Below are 20,513 nucleotides of genomic sequence, written 5' to 3'. Positions count from 1 at the left end.
CAGGTGTCACATTTTGGTTTCGTCATTATGTATGTCAGGGGATTATTATCAGTCCAAACTGTAAATAAATGTCTCTTGAGCCAGTGGCTAAACTTTTCAAACACACTCTTTTCACACACACAGGCCAAAAACTCAAGTCTGTTTACAGGATATCTTTTTTTGTGAGCCACTCAATGTTTTACTGGCAAAAGCGATGGGACGTGCTCTATCTTCACCAGCAGGTATTTGAGACAGTACAGTGCCCAACCCGTCCAGGGAGGCATCAATTGACAGGATCAATGGCCTTGTTAAATCCGGATGACCAAGAACAGCACAGTTTAACAACTTCTCCTTAAGGCTGTTAAGTGAAGAATCACACCCATTTGTCCAGTCATTAGGTTTCAACTGTCTGAAGCTGCCAGCTTGCTTCTCAGGCTTCACCTTCCCCATTCTCTTCTGACCTGCGGTGAGAGCGAAGAGTGGCTTGGCAATAGCAGAACAGTTTGGAATGAAATGTTGATAGTAGAATATCATTCCGAGGAAAGATTTGATCCTTCGTACTGAAGGAGTGCACCCATCTTCCTCCATTAGATCCGACTTTGTCATTTTGGATATCACATCCACCTTGGTTGGGTCCACAGCCAGCCCGTCACCATTAATGACATGACCCAAAACTTTCACAGACGTCCGCAAGAAATTGCAGTTCTTTGGACTCAGTTTCAGGTTGTGCTGTCTTAGTCTCTGGAACACCAGCTCCAATCTATCCAAGGCTTGTCTTTCGCTTGGTGCAAACACCAAGAGGTTGTCTAGGTAACACAGCAGGCTACTGAAGTTTAGGTCTCCAAAAATGCTAAGCATCATCCTTATAAATGAAGCTGGACTATTGCATAGGCCCTGCGACATTCGATTGTATTCATGCAGACCCAGTGGGGTAGTGAAGGCTGTATACTTTTTGTCCTCCTCACACATAGGTATGTTGTAAAAGCCTGACGTCAATTCCATCGTACTGAAGTAGGTGTAGCCCCCTAGAGCTGCAAGACAGTCAGATTGGTGTGGAAGTGGATGTGCATCTTTGTGTGTCCTTGCATTTAGCCATCTGAAATCTGTACATATACGAAGCCCACCATCTTTCTTCCACACCATTACTAGAGGGGAAGCATATTCGTAAACGGATTTCCTGATTATTTCCTGTTCCTCCATTTCCGTCAACACTTGTCGTAGTTTCTGGTAATGGGCAGGCGGAAACCTCCGATATGGTAGGCGAAATGGTCTGTCATCTGTGAGTCGAATGCGATGCTCAAAGCCCTTGGCTTTGCCACAATGCAGTGTGCTCTTGGAGAACAGATCATTGTAGTTAAGAAGTAACTGAACTAATTCCTCTCTTGATTCTTGACTGGTTTTACAGGGTTTGATGTCAATCTCTCCCAACCCTACATCAAGCAGTTTCTGCTTCAAATCCACGGAGTCGGTTGTAATGGGCTGCTTTCCTAGAGTTCCCCCTTCCATTTTGCAGGAGCCTTGGAAAACGGTGAAGTCCTCCACAGCCAGACAGGGAGACACATCAGCCAGCTTGCAATTTATCTTTAGAGTTTGTCCGATAGGTTAGTGACTTTCATGGGCACCCACCTGTCGCCCCACATGGGTGTGATGAATCGACCCACCATGATATTTCATGGCATGGTGCTCCCTGGAGACATTGGCACGCTGTTGGGATACTAGCTGCTCTTGTTTAGCGAGGAGTGTGACAGCCTGGTTGAGTTTGACTGTCGCTATTTTTCTGGGCATTTCTTCACTCTGCCAACATGTCAGGTTAGTCATCATGTTCAAAAAGTATTCACCTATAGATGATGGATGCGAAGCATATTCTGATATGAGTCTCCAGTACTCGTCAGTACCCTTCATTTGATGCATAAGGTGTTTTATCAAGTGTGTACTGAGGATGAGATCATCATGCTGACCTGGGACTATGAGCACAGGGACTAAACAACTAATCCCATACACATTAAAGTCAAGTTCAAACATGCATTTTGTTTCCCCCTAAACCAACGAGAATGACTGGCTCTGATGGTGGCTTCTTCTCTAGAATAATATTTTCCGCCAGCATTCTTTGTTCTGCTGCTTCGCTTAAAGAACAGGCTATGGAGCCAGTGTCGAGCATCCCTTTCAATTGGAACTGGTTATTTACAGTGACTGGGGCATAAAACAGTTCATCAAATGGCGCTACTCTGTATATTCTGCACTTTGACCCGAACCCCTTCTGGTGCTGTACTACATGCGTTCACATATCGTCGTTCTAAATCTTCATCACACTCAAGGGTTTGTTTCTCTTCACCCGCATATCCCCCCTCCAAATGCGGGCCCGCTAGTTTAACGGCTCCGCTCCACTGGTTGCTCGTGTGTCCTCCTCACTGTATCTAGGCCCAGACTTCGGACAGTTTTTCTTCCAGTGACCTGACCAACACAGACCCTCCCTTCTGCAGTGTGCAAGTGTAGAGTGGTTTGAACCGTTACACACCTTGCAATATTTCCTGTAAGAGTACCCTTGGTTAGGTGGGTGCTGCGGTCTTACTGTTGTCTGAGTGTTCTGCGATCAAGTAAGCTTATCAAGGTTTGCAGTTTCCTTCAGTTTGATTAGAGGGTGTGACAATTACCTCACTCTGGTTAGGAGACACTGGACAAGATGTCACTTCATCTTCAAGTACAGGCATCTGGACATGTGTGACCACCTGTCTCACAGCAGCAGGGTGCTTTGACCTGGTCAACATTTGGGCTTTCATTTCAGACTGATACTCGTCTAGACGTTCTTGTATCTCAGCTGCTGTCCACCTATCAGCTTTTTTGAACTTTAAAACCGCAGAAAGAGAAGGATCTGGGCAGTGTTTCACAAACATCATCATTACATCTCGGCTGGAGTCCTCGGTGCTCCGACCCTGCCTCCTCAAACACTCGTCGGCCACATCTACTGCCTTGTTCAACCGGATCCAGTACTCCATGGCATTTTCTCCTAGTACTGGCAAAGAAAGTGTTATAAAAATCGTCAAGAGGCATGGATGAATATGTCAACTCACTGAAATGTTGTTTCAGTATATCTATTATCACTTTGGGGTTCTCGTGAGGTTTCAGAGATGTATTGCTGCTGAGTGTTATCTTTATGATGTCTCTAGCGCTCCCCATAAGCTTGGACATGATCTCCTGTGACTGTTCTATGACCGGCAAGCCCCTCTTTCTCAGGGAAACGTCCATGAGTTCCTCCCATTCATGTACTGAGTACTTGTCAGACCCATCCCCTCTGAAACATGGAGGCTCTTTCACGTCAGACTGCATGACCAAGTTCATACCGGATAAATTAAGGGCGGGTGTGTCAGTGAATGTCTGGCCTGCACTGGAGCTCTGAGCATGTCTTCCTTCTTCTCACCTTCCTTCCTAATTTGAGATGATATAGACTGTCCTATCTGATGGGCTAGTTGTGTGATAAGATTTCCAAAGTCAGGACTGGCCACCTGGTGACCAAGCTGGTGTTGATCAACGGCGATTCACAATGATCCACGTTGATCCGGGCCACGGCACCAATGTAACCGGTTCTGCACCGGTACCTTTTTGCGTTGGGTTCTGGTAAGGTGTAGGTGGAAGATAAGGCTTTGGACACAATTCAGCCAGTTGTCTCTCTTTTAATGACTGCATGGAATGGATACAAATACAAGGCAAAAGTTACTGCTGCAGTCTGGACTCCATACAAGTATATTTGCCGCTCCTCATCACGCTCTGAGCAACTGAGGAGTAAGAGCATGGCTCCCGTTGATGACATCACAGCATTAACACAATTTAGAAATTAAATACAATAAAAATAATTCACTCTTGAAAGTAATGTAATACATCTTAAAATAACCTTTGAATAATAAATTCAAATAAATTAGAGGGATTTTTGGTGAGATACATCAAGTACATTTTACACCTGTTACACAGGAAATCAATCACTGATCTGGAAATCATTAGTATGAACTCATTCCAGGCTTGCAATTAATTATCAGATACTTATGCTGCGTTTGTAACCAAGTGGGAGATTTGAATTTACCAGTTGTGAATTCGTAACTAGTTGGATGCATTCCCATGCTTTGAACTCGTTGAGAAACGCCAAGCTGCATGAACAATAAACTAAAAGTACAGCTATCATGCTTGTAAACAAACTATAGTGTTCAAAAACCATATTAATAGATTGCTTTTTTATAAATAATGTTTTGTTGTTGCATTTAACTGAAAAAAATGCAATTATTGAGGTAATTTTCATAGTAGATGACATCAGAGGTCAGCATGTGGGAGCTCAGGATGATAGACAAGTTTCCCACTCGTAATTACCAGTTGGAGGGCCATTCAAGTGGAATTTTCCCAGTCATATATGGTGAATTACCACTTGGTTACTGAACACAGCATTAGGTTGCGATCCCTTGCTCAGACAGTACATGCATCAACCAATGAGTGTGTCAGGAACCAGATTGCTATAACATATGTGGTTAGCTGATACTTATCTGGCATGCCTCAGCAAAGCCTGGTCAGAGGAACACACCCTTAATCTTGTGCCAATAAAACTGATTGTGGTTTCTATGGCTGCGTTTACACAAGCATCCAATTTCTGATCTTTTGCCCTATATCTGATCTGATTGAGCAAAAGACAAATGAGTGGGAAAATACCAGAATTGGGCTGCCTGTTTAAACACAGTCATATCTGTCTTATCAGATCAGTAGGCAGGTTTCCATTGACCCAGGCTTATTCGACAAAAGCAATGTTGCAAAAAATATTATTGCTACAAGTGTAGAAATGGCAGATGTAGGAGACATTTTCTGAAGATTGACACATTTTTTATCCATTTGACATGGGGCGATTTTTGTTTGGTCAAACTTTCTTGCATGATGGAAACTGTGTTGTTTCTAATAAATGATGATTGCCAAATAATTTTGAAGGTAGAACATCATCCAGTAGGTCTAACTATAAAGTTCCACTTCATTTAATTATAAATGCCTACTGCTTGCAAAAGTATTTTTTTTCCACAAAAAAAGGTTTATTTGCAGGACAAGGATAGTCCAGACTTTCAAGAATGCCTGAATTGCTTTGGCTTGCTTTTATGGTTGACTGGGTGGATGCAAGTTTCACCATTCAATTATTTCAGATCTAGAGGAGTGCAATTATAATATGGCATGAGACAATTATTGCATTCTGTCCATGCTGGCTTTCGAGGGCTACCTGAGACATGAAACAGATAGCCTGTATGCACTGCCACCTGTCTCAAATGTATTAATTCACATTTTTCCTAAATGGGTAATAAAAACACTTCAACCACATAATTTATATTTGACACTGGGTTTTAGCAATTTTTGTTGTTGTTGATGTGACGAGATATACGAGATAAGAAATGAAAGCGCATCGTATTGTCGGCAATTCAATTGTAGGGACTATTTTTTTTATGCCAACTTTCTAAATGTACATTTTTTTTAAACAAAAAATCACTTGACAAGTATGGAATAGCTCGTGATCTAGTGGAAGGAAGAAAGCAATACTGCATTTCCAGAGAATTTGAACAGGTACAGAAAGAGACTTAAGCTTGTTTGGAATTGGAACTTTCCCATTTCTTATTCATCGCTTAGAAGTGTTGTAAATTTACCAACAAATCAACTGGGATACAGGGTACTATGGGGCGAGACGCACCCTGGGGTAAGGCGTGCCCTCCCCAATGAAATTCGCACAACAACAACAAATGTTCTCTATTTCAACATTTTTGAAGTCATGCATTCAAAAAAATTTGAGTTAAATGTATTTCATTATTTATCATTTAGAAGAAGTTGTATATATAATCAATACATGTAAGGAAGCTTTAGATAAATCATCCATTTGTTTAGCGGGAAACATTTGGATTTTATTAGTAAAGTGGTAATATGTTAGGTTAGTATGTTGAGGGCAGGAATCCGTCTGCCACACCAATGCGGCAAGATATCTCTCTTTATTGTTGATTATTTGTATCTAGCTGTAATTTAGGCACTGACTAGCCAAGTTAGCTAGCCAGCAACCTAACTAGCAGAACATCTGAGGTGAATTAAATGCGTGCCAGCTAGTTAGCATAATGTGTCTTATCATAGTCAGATAATCCCCCAGTTATCAGGATTAGGGGTCGGAATTAGAATAGGAGCCAGGGTTAGGATTAGAATAAGGTTTGGGGTTAGGATAAAAGCATATGCTAAATAGCATATGAATAGGGTTTACGGTTAGGCTAGGTTCAGAATAGGAATTAGGTTACGGGTCAGTTGACCTGGCGGAGAGGATGGGAATCCAAAACACATTGAATAAGGAAAGGCAGTTGGCAGGCATAGACTGGTTTTAACAGTTTTATGAAGCAGCACCCAGGATTATCCATCCGTATATCCCACAAGCAACCAGTCTGGCTCGAGCTGTAGGCTACCCCTGCCGCATCAACCTCCAACATAACTTCCACCTGTTGTGTCAGAATCCAAATTCTTTTGGTAATATTAATAAATAAGATGTTTTATCAATTTTCATAAGTATGCTTATTTATTTATTTATTTATTTCACCTTTATTTAACCAGGTAGGCAAGTTGAGAACAAGTTCTCATTTACAATTGCGACCTGGCCAAGATAAAGCAAAGCAGTTCGACACATACAACGACACAGAGTTACACATGGAGCAAAACAAACATACAGTCAATAATACAGTATAAACAAGTCTATATACGATGTGAGCAAATGAGGTGAGATAAGGGAGGTAAAGGCAAAAAAAGGCCATGGTGGCAAAGTAAATACAATATAGCAAGTAAATCACTGGAATGGTAGATTTGCAATGGAAGAAAGTGCAAAGTAGAAATAAAAATAATGGGGTGCAAAGGAGCAAAATAAATAAATTAATTAAATACAGTAGGGAAAGAGGTAGTTGTTTGGGCTAAAATATAGGTGGGCTATGTACAGGTGCAGTAATCTGTGAGCTGCTCTGACATCTGGTGCTTAAAGCTAGTGAGGGAGATAAGTGTTTCCAGTTTCAGTGCTTTTTGTAGTTCGTTCCAGTCATTGGTTGCAGAGAACTGGAAGGAGAGGCGGCCAAAGAAAGAATTGGTTTTGGGGGTGACCAGAGAGATATACCTGCTGGAGCGTGTGCTACAGGTGGGAGATGCTATGGTGACCAGCGAGCTGAGATAAGGGGGGACTTTACCTAGCAGGGTCTTGTAGATGACATGGAGCCAGTGGGTTTGGCGACGAGTATGAAGCGAGGGCCAGCCAACGAGAGCGTACAGGTCGCAATGGTGGGTAGTATATGGGGCTTTGTTGACAAAACGGATTGCACTGTGATAGACTGCATCCAATTTGTTGAGTAGGGTATTGGAGGCTATTTTGTAAATGACATCGCCAAAGTCGAGGATTGGTAGGATGGTCAGTTTTACAAGGGTATGTTTGGCAGCATGAGTGAAGGATGCTTTGTTGCGAAATAGGAAGCCAATTCTAGATTTAACTTTGGATTGGAGATATTTGATATGGGTCTGGAAGGAGAGTTTACAGTCTAACCAGACACCTAAGTATTTGTAGTTGTCCAGGTATTCTAAATCAGAGCCGTCCAGAGTAGTGATGTTGGACAGGCGGGTAGGTGCGGGTAGCGATCGGTTGAAGAGCATGCATTTAGTTTTACTTGTATTTAAGAGCAATTGGAGGCCACGGAAGGAGAGTTGTACGGCATTCTAACTTGCCTGGAGGGTTGTTAACACAGTGTCCAAAGAAGGGCCAGAAGTTTACAGAATGGTGTCGTCTGCGTAGAGGTGGATCAGAGACTCACCAGCAGCAAGAGCGACCTCATTGATGTATACAGAGAAGAGAGTCGGTCCAAGAATTGAACCCTGTGGCACCCCCATAGATACTGCCAGAGGTCCGGACAGCAGACCCTCCGATTTGACACACTGAACTCTATCAGAGAAGTAGTTGGTGAACCAGGCGAGGCAATCATTTGTGAAACCAAGGCTGTCGAGTCTGCCGATGAGGATGTGGTGATTGACAGAGTCGAAAGCCTTGGCCAGATCAATGAACACGGCTGCACAGTAATGTTTCTTATCGATGGCGGTTAAGATATCGTTTAGGACCTTGAGTGTGGCTGAGGTGCACCCATGACCAGCTCTGAAACCAGATTGCATAGCAGAGAAGGTATGGTGAGATTCGAAATGGTCGGTAATCTGTTTGTTGGCTTGGCTTTCGAAGACCTTAGAAAGGCATGGTAGGATAGATATAGGTATGTAGCAGTTTGGGTCAAGAGTGTCCCCCCCTTTGAAGAGGGGGATGACCGCAGCTGCTTTCCAATCTTTGGGGATCTCAGACGACACGAAAGAGAGGTTGAACAGGCTAGTAATAGGGGTGGCAACAATTTCGGCAGATAATTTTAGAAAGAAAGGGTCCAGATTGTCTAGCCCGACTGATTTGTAGGGGTCCAGATTTTGCAGCTCTTTCAGAACATCAGCTGAACGGATTTGGGAGAAGGAGAAATGGGGAAGGCTTGGGCGAGTTGCTATGGGGGGTGCAGTGCTGTTGACCGGGAAGGAGTAGCCAGGTGGAAAGCATGGCCAGCCGTAGAAAAATGCTTCTTGAAATTCTCAATTATGGTGGATTTATCAGTGGTGACAGTGTTTCCTATCTTCAGTGCAGTGGGCAGCTGGGAGGAGGTGTTCTTATTCTCCATGGACTTTACAGTGTCCCAGAACTTTTTTGAGTTAGTGTTGCAGGAAGCAAATTTCTGCTTGAAAAAAGCTAGCCTTGGCTTTTCTAACTGCCTGTGTATAATGGTTTCTAGCTTCCCTGAACAGCTGCATATCACGGGGGCTGTTCGATGCTAATGCAGAACGCATAGGATGTTTTTGTGTTGGTTAAGGGCAGTCAGGTCTGGGGAGAACCAGGGCTATATCTGTTCCTGGTTCTAAATTTCTTGAATGGGGCATGTTTATTTAAGATGGTTAGAAAGGCATTTAAAAAAAATATCCAGGCATCCTCTACTGACGGGATGAGATTAATATCCTTCCAGGATACCCCGGCCAGGTCGATTAGAAAGGCCTGCTCGCTGAAGTGTTTCAGGGAGCGTTTTACAGTGATGAGTGGGGGTCGTTTGACCGCTGACCCATTACGGATGCAGGCAATGAGGCAGTGATCGCTGAGATCTTGGTTGAAGACAGCAGAGGTGTATTTAGAGGGCAAGTTGGTTAGGATGAGATCTATGAGGGTGCCCGTGTTTAAGGCTTTGGGGAGGTACCTGGTAGGTTCATTGATAATTTGTTTGAGATTGAGGGCATCAAGTATAGATTGTAGGATGGCTGGGGTGTTAAGCATGTTCCAGTTTAGGTCGCCTAGCAGCACGAGCTCTGAAGATAGATGGGGGGCAATCAGTTCACATATAGTGTCCAGAGCACAACTGGGGGCAGAGGGTGGTCTATAGCAGACTGCAACGGTGAGAGACTTGTTTTTAGAGAGGTGGATTTTTAAAAGTAGAAGTTCAAATTGTTTGGGTACAGACCTGGATAGTAGGACAGAACTCTGCAGTCTATCTTTGCAGTAGGTTGCAACACCGCCCCCTTTGGCAGTTCTATCTCGTCTGAACAGGTTGTAGTTTGGAATTGAAATTTCAGAATTTTTGGTAGTCTTCCAAAGCCAGGATTCAGACACAGCTAGAACATCCGGGTTGGCAGAGTGTGCTAAAGCAGTGAATAGAACAAACTTAGGGAGGAGGCTTATAATGTTAACATGCATGAAACCATGGCTATTACGGTTACAGAAGTCGTCAAAAGAGAGCGCCTGGGGAATAGGAGTGGAGCAAGGCACTGTAGGGCCTGGATTCACCTCTACATCGCCAGAGGAACAGAGGAGGAGTAGAATAAGGGTGCGGCTGAAAGCAATAAGAATTGGTCGTCTAGAACGTCTGGAACAGAGAGTAAAAGGAGGTTTCTGGGGGCGATAAAATAGCATCAAGGTATAATGTACAGACAAAGGTATGGTAGGATGTGAATACAGTGGAGGTAAACCTAGGTATTGAGTGATGAAGAGAGAGATATTGTCTCTAGAAACTTCATTGAAACCAGGAGATGTCATTGCATGTGTGGGTGGTGGAACTAATAGGTTGGATAAGGTATGGTGAGCAGGACTAGAGGCTCTACAGTGAAATAAGCCAATAAACACTAACCAGAACAGCAATGGACAAGGCATATTGACATTAAGGAGAGGCATGCTTAGTCGAGTGATCAAAAGGGTCCAGAGAGTGGAGAGGTTGGTTGGGGGTCACGGCGATCCAGACAGCCAGCCAGGCCATCGGTAGCAAGCTAGCATAGGATGGACGTCTGTTATTAGCCACCTCTTGCGCTCCGTCAGTAGATTAGTGGGGTTCCGTGTGGTAGAGGGGACCAACCGGGCCTTGGGGCGGCAGTGTAGCCTAGTGGTTAGAGCATTGGACTAGTAACCGAAAGGTTGCAAGTTCAAATCCCCGAGCTGACAAGGTACAAAATCTGTCGTTCTGCCCCTGAACAGGCAGTTAACCCACTGTTTCTAGGCCGTCATTGAAAATAAGAATTTGTTCTTAACTGACATGCGTAGTAAAATTAAGGTAAAAAAAATAATAATCCAAATCACACAACAACAAAAATAAAAACAATAGATATAGCTAGAGGCCCAAGAAGAAGAAAAAAATAACAATAACAATAAAAAAAAAACGTGAAAAAAATTGTCCGATTATCTATTCAGATAGCAGCCGATAAGACAGCTAATGGTTAGCAGGCCGCAGATGGGCGCCCAGGCAACGTCGCGACGGAGGAACCAGACGGATAACTCCCTCGGGTAGACAAAGTCGGTTCAGCCGTGAAGGCCCGGTGGGGCTCCGCGAAAGCAGCAAAACGGGTCCGGATAGGTGACCGCAGCCCAGGAGCGATTGATGGAACTCCTCAGCTGGCCAGCTCCGGAACAACTGATGTTCACTCCGGAATCGACGAAAGCTTTAACTAGCTTCTGATTAGCTTCTGGCTAGCTTCTGACCTAGCTTGTGATAAGCTTCTGGATTAGCTCCTAGCTAGCTTCTGGCTAGTTTCTGGCTAGCTTCTTGGAGTTTGGAGTTTCTGGCTAGCTTGTTGGATGATCACAGACTTGAGGTAAATAATACTTTTCTATACTTTTCTATAAATATAAATTGGTGAGGCGGGTCGCAAGAGAGTGCTCCGAGAATGAGTCCATGGAAAAATCAAACAAAAAAAAAATGTATGAAAAAAGTTGTAAATATATATATATATACGGGACACGACAAGATGAGGACAAAAAACGTCTGAACTGCTATGCCATCTTGGTATGATCTATGATCTATGGTATGGGGAAAGTTACTTGTGCCCCAGAGAGGGGAGAGGGCAGGCTTATCTTCTTATGGGAATGTGTCTGTAACTATTACATGTCCCCTCTGAGGTTGTCCTTATCTTGATTTAGTGTGAAGCCTAGGAGGCTCACTGTCTTTTCTGATCTTGTCAAGGAGGGGGTGTATTTGAGATGGGAGTATCTCAAATTGACATATGCCATTGGATGAAGTAATGTTTTGGTCCTAAGTGGTACCAAGAAGTGGATAGGAACTTTGTTTAGGAGACCAAACTGAATGATAATTTATAGCTAATGGTGTCTGGCTATGGGATACTCCTCTCTCAAGTCAAGTCTTCCTTTGTAATGTTCCTAAGATCTGTTATTTGTCATGTGAGTTGAGAGGGGTGTGTCTTCACTATAAATGATACTAAGAATTGTTCTGTAAGCACTCAGAATTAATTTATAGACACTGAATTGATCTGAGTCACAGGGCTATGGTGAAGCTCCATTAAATATGGACTTTATGATTTAACAGACTTGCGTGTGGTTTGCTCTCCTGACTTGGTAATACAGGAAATTTCCACAACACACCCCACAGGTCTCCAGTGACCTTCCTCCAAATATTGGTAAGGGAAACGTCAGCACACATTTAACTAGGCAAGTCAGTAAAGAACAAACTCTTATTTAAAATGACAGCCTACCCCGGCCAAACCCTAACAATGCTGGGCCAATCGTGCACCGCCCTACAGGACTCCCAATCACGGCCGGTCGATTCAGGGTCTGTAGTTACGCCTCCAGCACTGAAATGCAGTGCCTTAGACCTCTGCGCCACTCGGGAACCCATCATTATTGAACCAATAGTCATGAGTTCCCTTTCAAGAGTACAAGGTCACAAACACTAGCCATATTGGAGTCACCCCCCAGGCCAAGGAAAAGGCCAAGTCAGCTACAGTCGACATCTTCACAAGAGGTTCCTGGAGGACAACGCAAAGAAATCATTTTAAAAAGGGAGAAAGAAACCTGTGACGCTTGGTCTGTAATGAGTTCTGTTACCAGATACAGTGCAAGTACTGGGCTCATGAGCTGTGATGAAATTTAACTGGGGTGGGATTCATTTGTCCTGTCAGGGGGGAAATGCCAGTGTTAGGAAATGTTTAATCAGTTATATGTCAATGAATGTGCCAAAACCAGTTTGCTCTTGAACTGCTGGGATTTTCAATCTTGCCTTATGCGAAGGATAGTCTAGTTGAACTGTTAGAAAGGTAGACATTTTTGCCGGTGAGGTATGAAAGACACTGAAACCAAGATAATCTTTGGGGTATATTCCCCTGATGGGCACTCTCCTAAAAAAAACACATTTAAATTAAGGTAAACTACAGCCATTTTCCTGAATTGTTACATAAGCATGGCCAGCAGCCACCTACAATCCCTAAACTTGGCTTGTCAATTGCATCTTGGGGTGGGCTACTGCTGAAAAAGTATAGCCAACAAGAAGCAGGTTCACTTATGACAATCTTTCAAATAGCGCTACCATTGCATGAACACCTGCTGTGACTATCATTAGCAAACTAATTATGCCAAGAGAAGAAAGTGTTACAGTTCAAGAGTAGTCAGGACACTGGGAAGTCCAGAACACTGAGCACTCTCATTGAGATCATCTTCTTACAACCAGACGGTCACCTCTTGGCTATTTTGTGTAGATACCGGCTCCGCACTACTGGATTTAGGGTACATCTCATCAGGATCATAGCATTTTGACAACCATTAGAAACAAACACTATTGTAAAGTACTCATTTTATTGAAACATGCTCAAGGCAAAGGACTGGGGATAGTGGAAAGTGATGCACCCTTCAGGCCACCTACAATTAGATGGCTGTAGAGACAGAAAAGACAGCCGTCCCTGTAACAGGTTGAAGAATTGTTAGTAACATGCATCTCATTGCCGTTGGGGGATTTTACAGTAAAATAACCAGCACACACACACACCTGACAAGCAAAGTGTTCCAGACCATTACACCAACCAGTCAACTGAATACAGAACACAATGACAGATGAGTAGGTTACAGGTTCAAGTTCATTTGGCAGCAAAGCTGATACAATTAAAAGCCAAGTGTAAACTATAGTCTTCAATGCCAAAAATCACCAACCTTGTTCTACAGTAGGATATTTTACAAATTCACTGGGGATCCGGGTTTCAGAGTTTTCCACTATTGTGAGCGGTCCAAGAACAGAGTTTTGAACCAGGCCCTGGGCTTCTGAGAAAAAATATATAAGTTACTTCAAGCTGCAGTCCCATCAGAACTCAAGAGTGATCAGCTCAAATGAATATGGAACTACAGTTTAGTCAGGCTTGAAATGAAGTGCCTCAAAATACCTGAATCCACACCCCTCTTCAACCGAGGCTTGCAACTCGAGTCACAGCACTTGCAGAGGTCACTTTGAGACGGGTCGTCCAGCAGCTCCCATCTATGAATAAAAAAAGTTGGCTGTTGCATTGGCACTAACGTCATTATGGTCGTTATGTGACCAATACTTACTCTCCAGTCTCTTTAATGTAGTGGCAGGCCTTCTTTTCTATATCAAAAACCTCAGGGTCCCATGCAACAAGCTTACAATGAATATACACCTGGGGTGAAATAAGAGAACAGTCAAGAGCTACAGTATGAAAACAACCCAGTCCTACCGAGAACTTGTGGTCCACTCACTTCCTCGCCTAAGGCAAACTTGAAGGACTGCAGGTAAAGCAGAATAGCAGACGAGTGGTACCTAGGCAGGAACCTGGAGTTCCCAGTCTTCCCATCTGCAAGGCAACTGAAAATGCATTGTGCAATGAGCAGACAAACAGAACTTCCATCCAGCAAATAAGCTAACTTTAAAATGTATTCAAGACTTTTCAACATTAGGCTGTAGGCTGTGTAGCGCTAGGCAGTCAAAAACCAAAACGTGCACCCTACGTGGCCATAGCCAGGTCTGGTACATACCCCTTGTTGGTGATGATGGGGTACACCAGGCTCGCAGACTGCAGTTCTGGTGTTGTGGCCGCCACACACTCCTCCAAGAGCAGCAGCAAGGGCTGATGGTCCTTCTGATCCACTGCTGCCCAGATGGGGATGAAAGAGCCCAGGGGAAACAGGCTGCTCTTAGCCAGACCAGTAAGGTCTTCTACATGCAACAGAGAGGGGAAGGGGCGCAATGCTCATACGTACTGTACAGCCACAGGTTTCAACTAGCTTTGGGAAGTGTCCTCTGCTAGGAATTTCTTTACCAGGTAAGTTGACTGAACATATCCTTACAATAATTGATGTTGTATGAGTCACTCACCATTGAGGAGTGCCATGTGGAAAACCAATCCTCCATGACCCTCAGCACTACCATAGGCAGGGATAAGGAATGGGGGAATCAATCCCTCAGGTCTACATACAAGGGGGAATGTTTAGTTTAATAATGAAGGTGGCAAAGGCTTAGGAAGATTTGATTCCAACACCATAGCTAGAGTGCACTACACCCAATAGAGCCCTAAAACTCAACTCAGTTCCACTGCATTTAAAAAAAATCCATTCCCCTCTAATTAGGACTGATTTAGACCTGGGACACCAGGTCTGTGCAATTAATGATAACGTAGAACCAAAAGACAGCAGGCACCAGACCTCTTAGGGTAAGAGTAGAGTACCCCTGGTATAGATGGTTACCTTATGTAAACACACTTAATATGGTGACTAATAGCAGCAGGTTTGGGCTTTTGGTTAGGTCTGTAAGTCAGGCTGGTTGAATAGATGTGTTTTTTGCCAGTCACCTGGGGAATAGAAGGAGAAGCATTAGTCGTCGCAGGATCCAAAATGGCATACATTGGGTCAAGAGTTGGACATTACCCGTTTCTTGATGGCACAGCCATTGAGGTTGTAGTGGAATGTCGCCATCCCTTCTCCCGTGGGAAGAACAGAAAATGTGGACGGAACACAGTGTCCAAGGAAAAGACGGGCAGCATGTTCAACCAACTCTGGACTGACCTTCCATGTCACTTTAATGGAGTGTTTTTCACAATCCACATTAAAATCTAAAAATATAAATTTGATAATGTCATCATTCACATCTCAAGAGCCAACACCACAACTTGGCTAGTCTGTTAGGCGGTCAGCATGAGATAAGTAGCCTATTCAAGTTAACATGGTATCAGTGCTACATAATCATATTATTAGACATACCTTCATTGGCAGCGCTTGTTGCTACGACAGCCAAAAGAATTGCACATTGCCAAAGGAGAGACATGACTGAATGATCAAGGAGTGCCTACAAACTAGAAATATTTATGGACCAATTGATCCTAATCATCTTAATTCTGAACACCTGTGAGAGGTCAAGGAGTGATAATTATCGACCTAAAAACTTACCAACATCATCAGTTTTGGTATTTCCTGGTCTGAAAACATCCTTGAATTTTTATGGGTTTTAAAAGTAAAAATTGTAATAGTCACATCTTTTCCCCATAAAGTAGTCTGCAAAGCGGAACCTATGTCTCACAAAACACAAAATGAGGGATTTTCGGTGAAATACATCAATTATATTTACACCTCTTACTTTCACCCCTCCTGAATTTCACCAAAATCCTGAATGCATATCAATCAAGATATGGAACACAAGAGATAACAAACTCTACTGAGTCACTACTGGCACAAGTGAACTCCAAGATCTCATATTTGTTATACAAGCTATCTGCAGGCAGATTCAGAGGAATCTAAGGTTGATCAGGCCTGAGAACCTCCTGGACAAGTACGCTACCAAGTACATCATACAACCCTCGTCCTCACATTATATTAGCCCTTGACACCATTCTACACATCACTTGGATGGCTTTACATATCCATGAATATTCTTTAGAACAACAGAAGAAATAAAGAAAACCTTTTTTTAAACAGAGTTGGAAGAGACTGGGACTACTTTCCTAGTTTGGTGGCTAAGCCCTCCATACGAATGGTCTCTGAGCCATTGTCTCAATAAGACGACTCACAGATTTCACTACCCTGCCAGTGCGTGTTCTGACCACATCTTGTGAATCACGTGAACCCGGACTTTGTAAGTCTTGGTCACTAGCTAAATCAGTGGGTGCAATTGAGTCAGGAATACCTGAAGGTTCTGTGTCAGGGACTACAGCTACCCTGTCAAAGTCAGGAATGCTAATAGCAGACTCATTATTGAGAGATAGCTGAGCTTGACGGTCTTGATTTGGATTGTCCCTGCAGCTGTACGCTGACTGTTCTTGCTCCATCTCATCTCTGATTGTCTCCTGTCTCTCTGAAGAGTCCTGATTTGCGGGGTCATCTACTCCACTGAGTATCCATGAACTGGTCATATCTCCAGAGCTTTCCTCTTCATCAAAGCCTGAAAGGTCCATTGACTGACCCTCATACTCTGGATCTACAGCTCCATCTGATTGAGATTCACGTGAATCATCCTTAGGTGTTTCTACCAGCAGAAAGCTGATGTCTAGATGAAGGTTCCGATGTACCACCTTGGCGTTTCCTTTATCATCCACCACCTTATATATGTGTGTATGTAAGTTTCTGTCAATGACCGTGTACACCTTAGCATCCCACTTGTCGGCAAGTTCTCTTTTCCCCCTTTCTCCTTTTTTTAGCGAGAAGCACTCTGTCTCCTTTGTTCAGGTGAGTGCTTCTGACTTTTCTGTCATAATGTTTGGCCTGTTTCTGTTGTTCTTTAACTGTATGCCGTTGAGTGATGCTCACTGCTTCATGGAGATGGGACTTCAGTGTTTTGACATAGCTACTATAGTCAACAAGCACAGGATCCCTCAAAACTTGCTTGAACATTATATCAACAGGGAGTCTCGGAATGTGACCTAACATGACTTGGAATGGAGCATAGCCAGTGGTTTCGTGTACAGTAGCATTGTAGGCAAACGTTAGAGTTTGTATCTGCTGCGGCCATTTCAATTTAGCTTTTAGAGGGAGTGAGCGAAGCATATTTCCCAGAGTTCGATTGAACCTTTCCGTTCCCCCATTCCCCATGGGATGATACGCAGTTGTGTGTGACTTGGCGACACCAGAGAGGTTGAGAAGTTCTGTGATTAGCTCACTCTCAAAATTGGCACCTTGATCCGTGTGGATCCGCTCAGCAAATCTATAAACACAAAATTCCTCATCCCATATCTTTCTGGCAACTTGCTTTGCCATTTGATTTGAGCATGGAAAGGCGTGAGCTAACTTGATGAAGTGATCTGTCAGAACCAATACATCCACTGAGCGTAGCTTGTTGCCCTCAGCACGCCAAAAGTCGAGACATACCAACTCCATAGGAGCAGAGGTTCTGATGCTTTCCAGGGGAGGTCGAGCAGACAGCTCAGGAGACTTAGCCAGGATGCATCTCCGACAGCACTTGACATACTCCTTCACATCATGTTCCATCTTGGGCCAGAAGAAATGCTGCCTTGCCAAATGAAGAGTTATAGCTTGCCCTTGGTTGCCAGCATGGTCATGCACACCACTCAATGCTTTCTCCTTCATATTTTTGGGCATCACACCCTATTTTGTTTGCTCAGGGGATCCTTTGTCACCCTGTAAATCCATCTTGGACCCTGAGCCTTTCCCCCTGCTTGACGAGTGCAAGGGTTTGTGAATCAAATCCATCCCTCTCTCGTCTTGAAGGATGTCTTTTGCGGATGACAAACAGGATAGCCTTAGAAATCGTAGGATCAAGTTCTTGACTCCGCTGAAGCGTCTCAAAAGAGATCGCAGGAAGTGACTCATGGCTTGGAGATATGAGTAGTTGCACACACTGCACTAACTGTACTGCTCGAGCTTCGGTCGCGACATCACACTGATCATAGACTTCACAGATCGCTTTCACTACTGAAGAGCCACAGGTTAAAGGACAGCTGTCAGACTGATTTGTAGAGGTTGTCTTTGCTTGTTTTTTCACTATGTGACTCTGGACCTTCAAGCGAAACACATCTTGAATCCCATCTTCTCCTATAGCATCGTCTTCAGCAAACAGACTGACATAGTTCTCACTGATCAGCCTGTGACTAACTAACTTGGCAAATGGGTCCCTACTGAGGGCATCAGCCACAACATTCTTTGTACCTGCTATGTGCTTCAGATCGAATGAGTAGGGCGCCAATTTGGCTACCCATCGTTGCTCGCAGGCGTCAAATTTTGGTTTCGTCATTATGTATGAAAGGGGCCACCGCAAGTTGGCTGACAAGTGGAACCCCGAGATTTTCACAGTGACTTCAGTCAATCCACAAACTCACATGTACATAATCCAAGACCGTTACGGCAGAGAGAAAGTGGTTCACAGGAATTTACTGCTGCAGGTGAATTTCCTGCCATTTGAAATTGATGATTCAGTGCACTTCAATGACAGTGATGCTGCAGGGCCTTCAATCAATGTAGATGCAGAAGAGGTCATCCACTCCGGCGATGGACTGCACAGGGAAGGCATAGAGGACTTTGGGGAGGAAAGTGCATCTTGGCTGGCGGAGGATTCAAGCGATTACTCTGAGCTCTGGACATCGGATGGAAAGTCAGAGCCAGAAGAACCTTGTTTGCTTGAGGAAAATGACCTGGGAAGCACCTCTGAGATCCTGGAGCTGATTCCTTCAAACCCACCTCTGATCAATGATCTAAGGCCAGAGCCACAGTTAGTCACCATGGCCCCGAGCCCAGTGGCAGGTCGCACAAGGACGGCGAGTGTAGTTAAACCCGTCAAGGTACTAATAGAGTCAATCCACCAGAAGGTGTAAGTTTAACAGTACAGAGAGATGATTTAGTACAGAATTGCTGTTTTTTTAAGGCTAAGAAGGTAGGTATAGTGTAAGAGGCACTATGCATCTAGGGGCAGTTGAAGGCCTGACCAACTTTCACTTGCCCTGAACCCTATGGGTAGCTTTGAGCTGAATTCAGAATTAAGTCTTGAGCTTCGTAGATAATTTTGTTGTTTTACAAGGTTGGTGAAATTCAGGAGGGGTGAATGTAACAGTTGTTAAAGTACTATGTGAATTTCAACAGATTCATATATTAATATGTCGTGTTGATTTGTTATTATGCATGCCTGCATCCTGGGAGAAGGGGAGTGTGTACTTACGTTTTGCCCTGTGTGCTTGTGCTCAAATCATTTTGATGCACTGAGAGGTAGGCACGCTTTTTCTGTCTTCAGAAAATGTGATTCTTTTAAGTACAAAGTCATACACACAGTGTTTTGTTCATGAATAATGATGTATATTTAGAGGTTACTCATAAGTGGATGGTATTGTTAAGATGCACTTGTAATTGTACTTTTTAGGATGATATCAACATTCTGAATTCAACATGTGGTTAATAGCTAGCTAAGGTATTAGCAGGCTATTGTATGTGTGAACGATGGCTAGCTCCTCGAATGATCCCAGTCCCTCCTATTGTGCATCTGTTGTAGAAAGAGGCAACGATTCTCAGAACATATGTGCTCTACAGATGTTTTATTTCCTTTTGGATGCAGATGCAAGATGCAGGGATTGAGTTCTGCTTAATTAAAACTACCTGATCTCCAAAGTCCACATCTATAGTCTCAATCAACCACACACAACGCAGAGTTACAGAGGTGCAGCATAGCACCGGTTACATTAACAACCTCCAGCTGCAGGTGTAACCGGTAAGGTGTAGGTGGAAGATAAGGCTTTGGACACAATTCAGCCAGTTGTCTCTCTTTTAATGACTGCATGGAATGGATACAAATACAAGGCAAAAGTTACTGCTGCAGTCTGGACTCCATACAAGTATATTTGCCGCTCCTCATCACGCTCTGAGCAACTGAGGAGTAAGAGCATGGCTCCCGTTGATGACATCACAGCATTAACACAATTTAGAAATTAAATACAATAAAAATAATTCAAATCTTGAAAGTAATGTAATACATCTTAAAATATCCTTTTAGAATAATAAATTCAAATAAATTAGAGGGATTTTTGGTGAGATACATCAAGTACATTTTACACCTGTTACACAGGAAATCAATCACTGATCTGGAAATCATTAGTATGAACTCATTCCAGGCTTTAACTGCAATTAATTATCAGATACTTATGCTGCGTTTGTAACCAAGTGGGAGATTTGAATTTACCAGTTGTGAAGTCGTAACTAGTTGGATGCATTCCCATGCTTTGAACTCGTTGAGAAACGCTGGAATGGTAAT

General features: G+C 43.4%; 1 protein-coding gene across 1 annotated transcript; it reads right to left on the bottom strand.

Moving 5' to 3' along the window:
* Nucleotides 1-1,581: 1,581 nt before the first annotated feature.
* LOC135506833 (uncharacterized) lies at nt 1,582-15,596 on the bottom strand. The gene is made up of 11 exons (XM_064926229.1): nt 15,533-15,596; nt 15,200-15,384; nt 15,020-15,123; nt 14,652-14,743; nt 14,312-14,492; nt 14,036-14,141; nt 13,868-13,956; nt 13,705-13,796; nt 13,511-13,585; nt 2,880-2,989; nt 1,582-1,773 (listed from the first exon to the last, which is right to left on the bottom strand). The coding sequence occupies exons 1-11, from the start codon at nt 15,594-15,596 to the stop codon at nt 1,582-1,584; spliced, it is 1,290 nt and encodes a 429-aa protein (XP_064782301.1).
* Nucleotides 15,597-20,513: the final 4,917 nt, after the last annotated feature.

The sequence above is a fragment of the Oncorhynchus masou genome, chromosome 3 (assembly GCF_036934945.1).
Source record: "Oncorhynchus masou masou isolate Uvic2021 chromosome 3, UVic_Omas_1.1, whole genome shotgun sequence".
Taxonomy (NCBI): domain Eukaryota; kingdom Metazoa; phylum Chordata; class Actinopteri; order Salmoniformes; family Salmonidae; genus Oncorhynchus; species Oncorhynchus masou.
The sequence above is the reverse complement of the archived record's forward strand: the minus strand, read 5'-3'. Positions and strand labels throughout refer to the sequence as shown.

Coding starts and splice junctions, on each gene's coding strand:
- LOC135506833 (XM_064926229.1), bottom strand. CDS start 15,596: ATGTCTCTCCTTTGGCAATGTGCAATTCTTTTGGCTGTCGTAGCAACA. Junction 15,124..15,199: donor GCTGTGCCATCAAGAAACGG/GTAATGTCCAAC, acceptor TCTATTCCCCAG/GTGACTGGCAAAAAACACAT. Junction 13,957..14,035: donor AGTTTGCCTTAGGCGAGGAA/GTGAGTGGACCA, acceptor ATTTCACCCCAG/GTGTATATTCATTGTAAGCT.